The following is a 15,578-nucleotide window of genomic DNA, read 5'->3' as shown; positions in this document are numbered from 1 at the left end:
TGCCTTGAGTCAAGTACCCTGGCCTCAGTGTCCTCACAATAGTTGACTGGTGATAGCTGTGTCACAAGCAGCCAGTAGGCCCAAAGGCCTGAGGCATTGTGACTGCATTTGGGGGACCAGATGGCTGAAGAGCATCCCTAGGTTCCAGACAAGACTGCCCTGAAGATTGTACCCTGGCAGCAGCCACATCAGGGCAGCTGCTCTGGCAGCATTGCTGACACAAGCAGTCCTCACCTTCAAGGAACTCCTGGTGGTAGACATTATTCTCAGCACAAGGCTTGGTTGAGGTCACAGACAATGCCCTCTCCTTGCCTTATAAAAGAGTGAGGAGAAATGGTGGAGCTGATAATGCTTTCAGACAATACAACCTGCGACTAGCATTCAGGCAGCAGTGACCACAAGACAATTTCTAGGGTGACATTGGTGACACAATCAGCCCGCATTCTGCTGGGACCTCTCTTAGCAGTGCAGGCTGAGGCCCTGGGTACCTGTGAGGATGCAGAGGATGCCAACACCCAGGCTCAGAGGTTAGGGGAGAGAGAAAGACTCCAGGAGGATTTAGAAATGGCTAAAACCTTGGGGAGCAGCTGCTGATGGAGATAACTATGGCAAAGATGGTGACATCTGAAAGCAGCACTCAGACCCATAATACCGCCATGTGGTCACAAGAGGCCTGAGCCACCGCCAGTGAGGTCGAAGGCCATGGCCACACAAAGTGGCAGGGAGTGAAGGATGACCCAGAGCAATCAAACATGACCACCTAATGAGCAGAACCCATTCCGTAGCAGTGTCCACTGGCAGCAGGTAAGGCAACAGGGGTGATGCCAGCAGCCCTCAGGCCCCAGGGCCCACAGACCCTCCAAAGGCCATGTCCACATACAGACGTGGTACAAGGAGTGAAATGGGCCCTGTGCCATTGGACATGGCTGCCACACAGATAGTAGTGGTGTCCCCTTGGCAGCCAATGCTAACAGCACTCAATCTCAAGATTCCACAGCTACTTCAATAATTCCTCCACCTCCAGCTACTATAGGAGTCACTGGTAAATGTTGTGCTGAGCTTTCTGAGGTTCAGGGTGAGAGTGGGATGCTGAGAGATTAAAGACTCAATCACAGCCAGGTGGGCACTCAAGAAAAGTGGAGGAGGTATCCAAGCCAAGCTTGGGGTTGTGGAGAGGAGGCGCTGGTAGTTGAGAAGACCTAGAAGCTACAAGTCAAGACTATATTTGTGTCATTTGAATCGTTTCCTAAGATTTCCATGATGACCTTCTCTTTTTCTTATTGGGCCTTCAAACCACCATCCTCACAAGTCATCCTCCAGTGTAGATAGGATTCAGGGCTTGAGTAAACAAAGCCAGGTGAGGAAATCATTTTGAACTGGAGCCCTCCTTATCCCTCCTCTCTCAGGATGCTTCACGTTGAAGGATGCTTCTAAGGAAACAGGAGGCCAATGAGACCAATAGAGCAAGGGTTCAGGGGTAGAGTGGTAGAGTGATTGCCTAGCATGTATGAAGCCTGGGGTTCAATTCCTCAGTATCACATACACATAAAAAGCCAGAAGTGACACTGTGGCTCAAGTGGCAGTGCCAGCCTTGAGCAAAAGAAGCTTAGACAGGGCCCAGGCTCTGAGTTCAAGCCCCAGCCTGGCATAAAAAAAATGAGGGCTTGGATGGTTGCTTGAGTTACTAGAACACCAACCACCTCAAAAGCAAACATCAGTTACTAGGTTTGAATACTCATCTCTAAACAATAAAAAGGAGAAAGAGGAAAAGGAGAAAGAGAGGAAAGGAAGAAGGAAAGGAGGGAGGAGGGGAAGGGTAGATGGAGGGAGGGACAGAGAAATGGACGGAGGGAGGGACAAAGGGAGGGACAGAGGAAGAAACAGGTGAAAAAAGGAAGAAAGTAAAATAGAAGAAACCAATAAAGAACCCTTTGGGGCCTTTCTTCATTTTACATATATGTTCCTAATGTCGTATATGAATACATAGCCTGGATCATTTGAAATAATCCTCTTTCTTGGATGTTTTATTCGACTTCCTTTGGTAGCAATGGAATTAAGATCTTGGTACCCCATCAGCCATTAGTCTACTCTGTTACTGGTTTTATTTCATGCTTTTTATCCTGATACTGGTGCTTTAAATCAGGGCCTGGGCACTGTCCCTGAGCTTATATGCTGCTCTCTTTTCTACTCTGACACTGCTGATCTCTTTTTTTTTCTTTTCTTTTAACACTTTATTTATTGTTATAGTAAAGGTGATGTACAAAGGAGTTATGGTTACATAAGTCAGGTAAAGAGTAGATTTCTTTTTTTCATATATTTTTTATCACTGCTGATTTCTTAAACTGGTTCTTACAAACCATGGTACTGCTGCTAGCTTCTAACCTTCCTGCCTGCTTAAGAACTAGGATCACAGACGTGAACCATCAAGAGCCAGCTGAGCTCGATTTCTGCTCATTCATTTTCCTGAAAAAAATTCTTTACAAAATTGATCTCTCTTAGGAAATGATGCTGTGGCTCATGAGATAGGATGGTAGACTCGAGATGAAGAGCTCGGGGATAGCACCCAGGTCCAGAGTCCAAGCCCCATGACTGACAAAAAAAAATGATCTGTGTTAAACTAAACATAGACCCAGGATCTCTATGCATATATATCCTATAAGCCTCCAAGAGATGTTCCAGAAAAGCAGCAGACCCATGACCCAGCCATACCACTCCTAGGCATCTACCCTGAAAACCATAAACAGAATATGATAAGGACAATTGCATGTCCATGTTCATTGCCACACTATTCAAAACAGCCAAGATATAGAAATAGCCCAGATGTCCCCCCAATAGATGAGTGGACCCAAAAAAGTGCAGTACCTATATGCAGTGGAATTTTACACAGCCATTAGAAAGAATGTAATAACATCATTTGGGGGCCATGAGCACAGCCTAGTGGTAGAGTGCTTGCCTGCCATGCATGAAGCCCTAGATTTGATTCCTCAGTACCACATAGAAAAAAGCCACAACTGGTGCTGTGGCTCAAGTGGTAGAGCACTAGACTTGAGAAAGCCCAAGGACAGTGCCCAGACCCTGAGTTAAACCACAGGATTGGCAAAATAATGATAAGACGATGATGATGATGATGATGATGATGATGATGATGATGATAATTAATGTCATTTGCTAAAAATAGATGGAAAAAGAATCAATCATGTTAAGTGAGGTAAGCCAAGACCAGAGAGATAAATGGCACATGTTCTCCGTGGTATGTTAAAGTTAGATCTAAAATGTATTGGGATATGACTAATTGCAAACGGTTCTGGATACTCACATACAGTGAGACTAAAAGAAGATAGTCTCAGGAGAAATCACAGTGGTGCAATGACTAAGTGTCTCTCCACATTTATCTAAAATATTACTAACGCTGAAACAAAAAAAGTAATAATATTGTGAAATACCCTAGATTCCCGACTATTGCCCCCATCTAAGCAACAAAAAACATCTTCATAGTCATCTTAAGTGATATTTATTTTTGAACTGACCGACATGTAATTTTATAAGAAATTTCTAAACAAAGCTTCAATATATTCAATATCACTCTGCCCCCAAAACATTCTTTGATAGTACCCATGAAAACGCTCTCTGACATACCATTTCACACCTATTGCATAATAATTTCAATATTTTAGGGTGTGCCAACAATGGGGCTTGAACTCAGAGATTTGCACTCTTGCCTGGCTTTTTCCCTCAAATCTGGTGCTCTACCACTTGAGTCATACCTCTACTACCACCTTTTGAATGATTAATTGGACATGAGTCTCACAGGTATTTCTGTCTGGGCTATCTCTGATCTGCGATCTTTATTTCAGGCTCCTTACTAGTCTGAGCCACTCATTACCAGCTGAGCCACCAGCATCCAGCAATAATTTCATTGTTTTAGATGTATTCATAAAGTTACACAATCCAGCTCCTCCAGGGGGGAAAAAAGACTCAGAAATAACAAGTTAGAAGAAACAAAAGTCCCTCTAGAATTCTTTCCACAAACCTAGTACCTGAATTAATTATCCGCTCAGGTCTCAGAGGATCCAAATAATAAAACTCAAGAGACCTCTCTGTGTCCTCAAATTGTCTCTCCTGCATAGATTATTCTTAGTCCTGCTGCTCTATCATTCAATCCAAGCCCTTTGAAAAGAGGCACCCAACCTCACTCTGTTCTGGAACTTAACATTGCCAGTCCTGACTCTTCACTCTTCATTGTTTCTTCTACAACATCTGGGCGAAAGAGTGGAAGGCAAGGTAAGGAGGGAGCTGAAGTGAATTCCCATCTCCTATAGAGAACTTCAAAAAGTATCCTAATGAAATCCACTTGCCCAAAGAGTGAGCTTAGTGTAGCATGTGGAAACAAACTCGCCCACCTCCCCAGACACACAGAGGCATTGAGGAGACTGTTTTCTTAACTTAAATATCAGCCCAGTGTTTTTCAGCTCTAAATAATTATTGGGACTGCTGTGCTCCCATGAATCACACCTATTAACTGGCCGATTGAAAGACAGCAGTTCAAAGTCAGCCTAGGCAGGAAAGTCCTGAGACTTATTTTCAGTCTACCAATTGCTGTGGTGCAAGTGGTAGAGTGCTAGCTTTGAGGACAAAAGTCACAGTCGGCTCTGAGAACCAGAGTTCAAACCCAAGAATAGAAGGGGAAAAAAAAGATTAGAACGTAAGTTCTATGTACTTATATATGCATAGATACCAGTGCCAAGGAAAATGAAAATGTCCGACAAAACTCTAAAGGAGAAAAGGAAAAACAGAATTATTAATCATTTTCAGCTACATTTGCAATATTATATTGTATGGTTCTTTAAATGAAATTAATAAAATATTGTTGGTGGGGAGTTTGGCCTAGTGGTAGAGTGCTTGCCTAGCAAGCATAAAGACTCAGGCTCAATTCCTCAGTACCAAATACATAGAAAAAGCCAGAAGTGGTGCTGTGGCTCAAGAGGTAGAGCTCTAGAGCAGAGAAAAGCCAAAGGACAGACCTCAGACTATGAGTTCAAGCCACAGGGCTAAAAAAAAAAAAAGAAAACTTTTTCCTGTAAGTGGCCTGGATAACCTGTTAAAATGATTCGCAACTCTCTAGACTCAGAAAACCCCACAAAATCATGCAATCACGCAAGTTAAGAAGCTCCAATCTTCATGTTCACTTTAAGAACACCAGAGAAACAGCTCAGGCCATCAAGGATATGCATATCCGATAAGCTACAAAGTATCTGAAAGACATAGCTTTAAAGAAACAATGTGTGCCATTCCCGTGTTACAATGGTGGAGTTGGCAGGTGTGCCCATGCCAAACAGTAGGCATGGACACAGGGTCAGTGGCCCAAAAAGAGTGCTGAGTTTCGGCTGCACATGCTTTAGAAAGCAAAGAGTAATGCTGAACTGAAGGGTTTAGATGTAGACTCCTTGGTCATTGAACACATCCAGGTGAACAAAGCACCCAAGATGCTCTGCCGAACTTACAGAGCCTGTGGTAGGATTAACCCATACGTGAGCTCCCCGTGCCACGTTGAGATGATCCTTATTGAAAAGGAGCAAAGTGTTCATAAACCAGAAGAGGAAGTTGCACCTAAAAAAAAGTTGTCACCACAAGAAACAGAAGAAACAAAAACTTATGGCACAAGAATAAATTTAGCATAAAATAACTACAAATAAATGAATGTTGATTATAGTTATTTTAAAAAAGAAATAAAAAAAATCTAGAGTTATGGAGTATGAAAAGTCTCATATTGAGGTTTTATTAGGGGTTTTCTCTCTGATGGGAACTCTTTCGAGTTGGAAAAGCCACATTTTCTTTGTATCATATCCAGTTATGAAAGAAAAAGACATCTTCCTTTTCTCTAAGGTTCCTGTCCTATGACACTGGGACCTCAATGAGTGATCAATCACCTGCTAAAACCCATTTCCAGAAGAGGCACTTTGGGGTTGGACCTCAGTTTATGCATTTTGCATTATCGTTCATTGCACACAAGTGATAATGAAGTCGTTAGATGAACTCTGTCCACTACTGGTGTGAGACTGCTTTCCTTTTAGAAACCAGGGTGCTATAGAGAATAACATATCATTACAACATTGGTGACATTGTCAGGTAGTAACACCAAAGCTTGGTATAAACAGTGTTGTATCTGCCAGGAGCATCCTTTGTTCCTGCAGTTTTTCTTTTTAAGCTTGGAAGGAAAAAGCCTCATCTTCATGAATTTATGTCATCCTTGTTCCACTGCCCATTTGTTACCTCCACAACAGTCATCAAAGCAAAGAAGTTCTCTAAAAGAGCAAAGTCGTACATAGAACACATCAGCAGCCAGTTCATTACTGAAAAGGAAATATGGACGGTTTAAATACATATGTTCAACAAATGGAGGTGTGCTTTGGCTCAAGCAATAGAGTCCATGACTACCACTAGAATAAAAATGAGATAGAAGAATGAAGCTAATGCAATCTAACATAGATCTAACAGTTCCATGGATCTAACTGTGACCCAATAGTTTAAACAGAGAGCGGGGTAAAGTAACAAACTTCTCAGATCCATAGAAAACCTGGAATGAATTCTCTTCAGGAAGGATGAAAAAACTGATGGAAGAAAAACACAAACTCTGCTGGGCTTGAGTGTCCAAAATCATACTGAGGTCTCCAGCTTGTTAGAGGGTTTCCCTGTTGATCCTGAGGCAGAAGGGACATCAAAAGTTCATATAGTAGTGAGGAGCCATTGTCTGGTTTGGACATCAGAAAGGAATCTCCTGGAGGGATTCCTCAGGCTCGCCTGCCCTTGCCAGTCAGGCTTGTACACAAAGGTACCACCTTCAGTTTTTATGAATAAAAGAGTAAGTCAAATAAAATAGAAAACCACCAATCCCACTCATAAAACTGTGACACAGCACCAATTGTTATCTCCTACTTTCTTAACGTAACCCAACTGGTAAACATCAGAAACAAAGCCAAGTTCTCAGGCTGAACGCACATTTCTGGAGGGAATGTGGTACATCACATTCTAAACTACATGACAGCTATCCCTTGGATGTTTACTCCAAGTGTTCTCTGTCAGAGAACCCTGAACAAAGTAGATATTGAGACAGAGAGCAATGTAATCTGAGTGGTAGAGGGAATGTGGGATGTACTAAGTTGGTGGAATTTGAAGAAAATACAAGTGGAAATATCCTCAAGCAGGAAGGATATAAAATGAAAAATCAAATTACTGGTCTCCAAATTTACAGTCTACACAAAAGAAACAATGCTTCTTTGGAAAGAAAGTGAAGGGACATAATGGAAAAGTAAAGATAAAGGAGATAAAATAAGGAAGGAAAAACTAAGATATTAAAAATAAAGAAAGGCCAAAACTAGCACACAACAGGAATTTATGAAGAAGACGGGTCTGGGAAGTTGGCAGAGCAGGAAGCTCTAGGGCTTCCCCTCTCTTGTAGGCCAAAGATGCACTGTCAACATCTGTTTGGTAAAATTCCTGGAACTCTAGATCCCGATTGAAGGTTGCGACATCAGCAGAGAAGCCTAGACAAAGTTATGATTAAATTTCATCAATGTCCTGCCAGAAGCATAGCATAGTAGTAAGAGTGCTTAGTTACCATGCACAAAGCCCTGGGTTCCTCAGTACCACAAACTAAGAAAAAGCTGCAAGTGGCACCATGACTCAAGTGACAGATTGCTAGCCTTGAGAGAAAAAAAAGTGTCCAAGGACAGTGCCCAAGCCCTGAGTTCAAGCCCCTGAGTTCAAGCCCCAGGACTGGCCATAAACAAACAAATCTTCAAGATCAACAGTACCAGTAGCTCACCTAAACCTCCCCATCAAGAAGGCCATACATTCCAAGACACCATGAGCTCAGTTTGCAGGAGCCAGGATGGTTCCCAGTCTGCTTTTGTTATCAGGCATTTGTTAATTGGGTTGTCTTTCTATTTCTGATACCAAGGGTGCAAACACAAGATCTTTTCACCTTTTCTGAGCCTGAGAGTGAGTATCCATTCTTCCTTTAGACATGCATAATAAATTCCTTTTCATTTTCTTTGCTTATTTATTGTTCATATTTTATAGTTAGTACCTAAAAAGTATTTCATGAGGAATGATGTGATGTTTTGATACATATCTATGAGATACATAAATATTATACAATGTTAATCAGCATTTAAAGGGTGAGAAATACAAGCTACTCATGTGAGGCCACACAGGAAATCCTGACACTCAAAAGTTAGAGGTTGTCACATCTTAAGTCACATCTTAAGTTCCAGGACAGCAAGGTACTTCCTCAAAACAGAAAACTTGCAAGTGGCACTGTGGCTCAAGTGGTAGAGTGTTAGCCTTGAGCTGAAGAGCTTAGGCATAGCACCCAGGTGCAGAGTTCAAGCCCCATGACTCACACACACACACACACACACACACACACACACACACAAAACCATAAAAATTGAAAATAGATGTGTTACATTCATAAACTAACATGGTAAATTGAAATCCCTTTGAACAACTACTTAAAGATTAAATATTAGTAATGTAAATATATTATGAAATTCTTGACTATTTCCATGGCATGGATGAAATTTGATGGCATTAATTAGGCAAAATATACTAATCAAAAATCACAAATACACTATGATTCTAATCCCATGAAGAATATACAGTAGTTACAATCAAGAAAACAATAGTTGTGGGTTCTGGAGTAGGGAACTGGGGATTTTATAATTTGATAGGCCTACCTTGAATCCTAAAAGATGAAAACATTTCTCGACAAATGGTTGTGATGAGTATAATATGAATGCACATTCTACTTAACAGTATGCTTTAAAATGTCTAAAAGAAGTTAGAAGGGCCGGGGTTTGCCCTAGTGGTAGAGTGGTTTCCTAGCATGCACAAGACCAGGTTTCAATTCCTCGGGACCACATACATAGGAAAAGCCAAAAATGGTGCTGAGGCTCAAGTGGTAGAGCTCTAGTCTTGAGAAAGGCCAGGGATAGTGATCAAGCCCTGAGTCAAGCCCAAGACTGATGATAAATAAATAAATAAACAAACAAATAAATAAATAATAAAGTTGGTCATTGGTGGCTCATGCCTAGAATCCCAGCTATTCACAAGGCAGATAGCAGTAGTTTCATAGTTCCATTCTAATCACAAGCAAAAGTTTGCAAGAGCCCATCAAACATGATACCATCTGAAAGACCCAAACTTCTTAACCTCACTGTATTAAAAGGAAACATTAGATGGTAATTCATTTAAGAAACACAGCTGAAAGAGGGATACAAAGTGAAAATGACTTCCATATGACTTAAGAGAAGAATGTTCATGAAATGGATGACAGAAAGAATGGCAGGAAAGGGGGACTGATTTTCCAAAAGAAACATGGAAGCAGATAGCAAAAGAGAGAGATTGCTATATAAAAGTTTCTAGTTGAATAGCCTGCCCTTCATTGATTTTCCATTGTATCTAGAACATTCCAGTGTTAATCTTATTGGAAAGCCAATTATATATGAGTTTGTAAGGAATCAGCTAAAAAACAAATTAGAAAATCCCTCAATCAAAATCATGCTCATAATTTTACTGAACTGTGGAACTCTGAGGTTCTACTGTACAGTTTTAGAAATGGAAAAGTCATGTTTATATTTGCAGGCTCTCTTTCCTTGAAGACATGGCAGGAGAAAATGTGAGTTTCCCCAACACATTTGTCCTACTGGGCTTCTCAGAATATCCATGGCTGCAGATCCCACTCTTTGCAGTGGTCCTGGTCTCCCACATCCTCACCATCACAGGCAACAGCTCCATCATCCTTCTCTCCATGATGGAGCCCAGACTCCAGACACCCATGTACTTCTTCCTGGACAACCTCTCTCTGCTGGACCTCTGCATCACCTGCACCACTGTGCCACAGCTGCTGGCAAACATCTGGGGCCCGGAGAAGACAATTTCCTCCTGGGGATGCATCACACAGGCCTACCTCTTCCATTGGACAGGTGCTACTGAATGTGTCCTGTTGGCAGTGATGGCCTTGGATCGCTATGTGGCCATCTGCCATCCTCTCAGGTACAGTCTCATCATGCACCCCTGGGCATGTGTGTGCATGGCAGCTGCATGCTGGTCCAGTGGCCTGGCCAATTCCCTGTTTCAGGCCACACTTGTCCTCCAGCTTCCCCTCTGTGGACATCACACCCTAGACCACTTCTTCTGTGAGGTGCCTGCTCTAAATAAGCTGGCCTGTGGTGACACTACTACTAACGACCTCTCCTTGATCTTGAGTAACATCCCTTTTGCACTGATGTCTCCGGTGATGGTGATCGTCTCCTATACCCTCATTGGTAGGGCTGTGTTGAAGTTACCTTCAGCTGAGGGAAGACACAAGGCACTCAGCACCTGCAGCTCCCACCTGGTGGTTGTCACCATGTACTTTGGGCCAGCCATCTACATGTACCTCCAGCCTCCTGCCAGCAGCACTCAAGCCAAGTTCATGTCCTTCTTCTACTGTGTCATCACTCCACTTCTCAACCCACTCATCTACACCCTGAGAAACAAGGACGTGAAGGCAGCATGGAAGAGGATCCTATCACTGCAGGGTGGAAGGAAGGCTTTCCAAGACAGATGATCTGCATGTGTCCTCAAAAAAACACACACATATAACACCCTTGTGTAAATCAGTTCATGCTATTTCCACTTCTCCAAATGAGTGTCCAGTAGCATCTAGATTATCTATTATTATGACTGGAGAAATAATTCTTGTAGAATATTCAGTCTTCAGAGAGCTGCAATAGAGGCTTTTTTACATTAACCCTCCTCAAATGTCTGACTCTCCAGAGATACAACTGAAACTTGGCAGGGCCTACCTCTTATCAGGACATGAGAATAGAAATTAGGCATTATTCATGCCTTATTAAATAATAGTAAATTTACTGATAAGTGTTTAAGTATTTTCTTGAAGGTTTTTTTTTCTTTACCATTGTAATTGGCCATTGTGCAGGATTTTTACCTGGATTGAAGGTGAGAAAACCATGCACCAGATATTCTGCATGCCAGCAAGGCCTCATTTCCAGAAGACACTGTCCCACCACACAGCATGCACTAGACTTCAGCGCAGTTAAGAATCTATGATGACTGAAATCACGGACCGGGCAGGTGTCCTCAGGTCGAGGCGCCACCGGCGTCCTCTGAACTGGCTTCAGTTTAAGCTCAGCGCCTTCCTCTGTGATTGTTGTTCTTAATGTACTATTGTGAAGTTATTTCTTTTCTCTTTTGTTTCCACTTAAGGGAATTTCATGTGTTTATTGTTCCTGATTTTGTTACCTGATATACTGTATATACACTTACTTATTTGACATATGGAAGGGAAGGGGGAAAAAGATGACTGGGAGGGAAAGGGGGACAAAAACATGGGAGGGGTATCAAGGTTCGAGAGGTTGTACCTACTATCTGCAGAATGTAACTGTAACCCCCCTATACATGATACTGACAATAAAAAACAATTTTTTTCAAAAAGCTAAGAAATATTGTCCAGGACCTGAGTTCAAGGCCCAGAACTAGCACATCAGGAGAAGTAAGGGTAGGAGTAGGAGTTGTAATAATAATAATAAATGTTGGGGGCCAGGATTTTGTCATATTTGTTGAGTGCTTGCCTAACACGCACAACGATTCAGGTTCAATTCCTCAGTACAACACACATGAAAAAAGCCAAAAGTAGTAGAGCACTAGCCTTAAAAACCCCAAGAACATTGCTCAGGAGCTGAGTTCAAGCAACAGGACTAGCCAAAATTATAATAATAATAATTAATGTAATGACATGTCAAAGAGTTTGGAGCTGGAGTTCCTGGAAACTCTTTCAGGGAATCAAAATTGATACAGCATCCCTGGAATACACAATGAATAATGAATGGAGGCCATACATGCATACATATATATACATGCACATGCATACACACAAACCCAAAAGGCATAGCAGTTCCACTTGTTAGGGTGCAGTTAAAAGAATTGAAATCAGGGAGCCAGGAGTTTGGCCTAGTGGTAGAGTGCTTGCCTAGAATGCATGAAGTCCCAGGTTCCATTCCTTGGTATCACTTACATAGAAAAAAGCCAGAGTGGTGCTGAGGCTCAAGTGGTAGAGCTCTAGCCTTGAGAAAGCTCAAGCCTAGGCCTGGCCAAAAAAAAAAAATTTGAAATCACAGGATACTGGTGGTTCATGCATGTAATCTTAGCTACTTTGGAGGCTAGGATCCAGAGGACCAAGTTTCAAGACCAGCACTGGGGAAAAAAAAAAAAAAGGTCTGAGCCTCAATCCACAACTGGTGAGCAAAATGCTGGACTCCAAGCCTGGCATATACAGTCAGGGTATCCAAGGAGGCAAAGGGTCTGCAGTTAAGCCCCAGAATCACAAAACATAAAAATTAAAATAAGCTAAATGCCAGTGGTTCACACCTATACTCGAAGCTACTCAGGAGGCTGAGATCTGAGGATGTTGGTTTAAAGATAGCTCAAGCAGGAAAGAGTGAGACATTCATTTCCAACTAATTACCCCCCCTAAAAAAAGACAAATAGAAAACGCAAGGCTGTGCAGCAACATAGCGGTGTCAGGAGCTGGAGAGTCCCTGGATGCAAAAGTGAAAAGGCCCCATCAGCTCAGCAAGTCAACCTGACTCGGGAGAAATTCAGTCCAGAACAGCTTCAGCGGCAGAAGGCCCTGTCCCTCGGCAGACTCGGAACATCTGGAAGGGACTTGGCATGGGGCCCTGGTGTGAGCTATTCATGCTTCTACCTCCTCCTACTCAGGATGCCAAGGGCGTTTCCTACACGAACTGGAAGATGAAGCCCAAACTGCCCGAGCCCGAGCTCTTGCCAGGGCATCAGGACCCTGAACTGTGTGATCATTGCTGATCTTCCACCTGCTGAGGCCCCTTACAAGGCAGAGGACAGCCCGTGACCCTGTACACAATGGTGTTTTGCTCAGGCATCACTGGAGCCACTTCCTAACTTTGGAACCGTAATGGAGCTCAAGCAGCCAGACACTGTGCGGTGTTGTCCAGTATAGACAGACCTTTTCCGAATCCACAGGCACTATACTGTTAGTCCTCTCCTTGTTTGAGACGTATGCAACCTTGGCTTTTCTGTAAATCTCTGCCTGTGTGATTTGCTCCATTTTCCTGCCAGGGGCCCAACTGTAATGGGAGTGAGTGTCGCAGCTTTTGGTCAGTGGTTGGAAAGTAAATTGGGAAAGACAGGGTCAAGTAAAGAACAATAAACTGATAGAATGGCCATGATCAAGAAATCCAACAACAACAGATGCTACTGGGGATGTGGCCAGGAGAGATCATCACTACTACACTGTTGGTGGGAGTGTAAACTTGTTCAGCCACTAGGAAAAGCAGTATGCTGGTTCCTCAGAAGACTAAACATAGAACTCCCCTAGAACCCAGCAATTCCACTACTGGGCATTTACCCATCAGTCCAAAAACAAGGACACACTAAATCCAGTAGCATGACAATGTTCATTGCAGCATGATTTACGATACTGAAGATACGGAACCAACCCAGATGCTCCTCAGTTGATGAGTGATCAACAGGATGGGGTATTTATACACAATGGAATTCTATGCTTCCATCAGAAAGAATGACATCGCACCATTTGTGAGGAAATAGGAAGACTTGGAAAAAATCATATGAAGTCAAGTAAGCCAGACCCAAAGGAACAAAGTCTCAATGGTTTCCATCAACTGTAATAATTATTAAATGTCAGAAACTCTCCTAGAAGAGGATTACAATAGTTCCAACCCTAAATACATAAGGACATATAGTATGAGGCCAAATTAATGGACCTCCAGGACATCAAAAAAAGAGCTTAATTATAAGTGACTGTTACTATTTATATATTATGTTTGTCTCCCATCTCTTGTGTTGTACTTTGGTTAATTTCATATTGTTACTGCATCCCACTTTATTACCTGGTATAGTATATAGATGTTTACCTGTTCATTTGAAATAAAATGGGAAAAATGAGGGGGGGGAGGGAAAAGGAAACAAAAACATAAGAAAGCTTATCAATATGTGAGTCGTAATGCACTCTATATGGTGAATGTAAATGTACACCCACTGTACATTAAAATAAAAATAAATAAATACACAAAAAGGAAAAAGAATAATAAACTGAGTCATACTTAGTGAAGGGAAAAATGCAAAAATGAAGCTGTGGCTCAAATGATAGAGGGAAAAAAAGGAATATATTTGACAACAGGTATTTTAAGGCAAGAAAGATGAGGAGTGTACAATCCAGAATCCCCTTTGAGGTTTGTCATTGCTGATCTGAAACCTCCTACAAGACCCTCATCTTAAAATAAGTACCAACACCCATTAGGGTCAAATGAGAGGCACACCTTAAACACAAATTCTTTTCAGGGACAATCTAGAGAAAACTATACACATGGATCCTAAGATATAAGTAATTTAGTATTTTAGGTGCTGGGGATGGTAGGAAGAGCTATACTGTTTTCCCAAACAACTGTGTTCACTTCAATTCTCTATTGTCTTTTATCAGCTTCTTGTCAACACTTACTGTGGTCTTTGTGTGTTTGTGCTGGTAACAGGGCCTGAGCTCAGAGCCTGGGTACTATCTAAGCTTTTTAACTCAAGACTTCTACTACCATTTATGCCACACCTCCACCTCCACTTGTATTGTCTTTATAATTGGTTAGAGAAATATGACTCACAGACTTTTCTATATGGGCTGGCTCTGAACCATGCTCTACTCACTTGAGCAATAGTTAAATGATTTCATTTTCATTCCTTTGCCCTTTTACTTATGGACTAATGTTCTCCTTATATTTCAAAGATGAAGTGATTTAATCAGAGAAGGAACAATGAAAGAACACCATAAACCAGTTGTCCAAAAAAGGCCTACTTCATATCTCACCGTCCTGAGTAGCCAGAATTATAAGCATGAGCTGCTAGTACCTAGCTAATCATTTGTTTTATTGTTATTTTTGACAATATAATGGAGAATATAGGCAGGATCTATTCTCAAACTGCTACCACCAGCTGAAACTTAAGACACCCATACTAAATGCCTCTTTATGCAATGAAGCTCTAGGTACAGATGTAACAAAGGACTTTAATCCTGAACCTCAACTTAAAGCACCACAAAAAATGTAAAATATTTAGAAGGATATGCCTATGGCTAATATATGACAGCCAGGGAAATGCAAATCAAAACTTTACTGAGATTTCATCTTATGTCAGTAGCATGAATATGATCACAGAGAAATTAGCAGCTGTGGTAGAGTGCTTGCTTAGCATGCACGAAGACACAGGTTAGTTCCTTGGAAGCACATACATAGAAAAAAGCTAAAAGTACTGCTGAGGGTCAAGTGGTAGAGCTCTAGCCTTGAGTAAGTTCAATGACAGTGTTCAGACCCTGAGAACTATCACAGGACTGGCAAAAAATAAAAATAGATCATCAAACATTTCTAGGAAACACTGCTAGCAAAGCTAAAGAGAACAAATTGTGGAGTTGAAGCAGAGGACATGATGGATGGAAATTACCAAAACAAAATATATCCATATATGGAAATGTT

The 15,578-nt window shown here is 41.8% G+C and overlaps 1 protein-coding gene and 1 pseudogene across 1 annotated transcript; both read left to right on the top strand.

Annotated features, from left to right (window-relative positions):
* The first annotated feature begins 9,664 nt into the window (after positions 1 to 9,664).
* On the top strand, positions 9,665 to 12,398 carry LOC150057428 (olfactory receptor 2G3-like). The gene is made up of 2 exons (XM_090340007.1): positions 9,665 to 10,583; positions 12,358 to 12,398. Exons 1-2 carry the CDS (start codon positions 9,665 to 9,667, stop codon positions 12,396 to 12,398), a joined length of 960 nt encoding a protein of 319 aa, XP_090196133.1.
* A 150-nt stretch (positions 12,399 to 12,548) lies between these two features.
* LOC150057427 (cytochrome c oxidase assembly factor 3 homolog, mitochondrial pseudogene) lies at positions 12,549 to 12,869 on the top strand (annotated as a pseudogene).
* The last annotated feature ends 2,709 nt before the right edge of the window (positions 12,870 to 15,578 follow it).

Source organism: Megascapheus bottae, chromosome 10, assembly GCF_031878675.1.
Source record: "Megascapheus bottae isolate mThoBot1 chromosome 10, mThoBot2.hap1, whole genome shotgun sequence".
NCBI lineage: Eukaryota > Metazoa > Chordata > Mammalia > Rodentia > Geomyidae > Megascapheus > Megascapheus bottae.
Note: the sequence above shows the minus strand (reverse complement) of the source record. Positions and strands in the feature narration are given on the sequence as shown.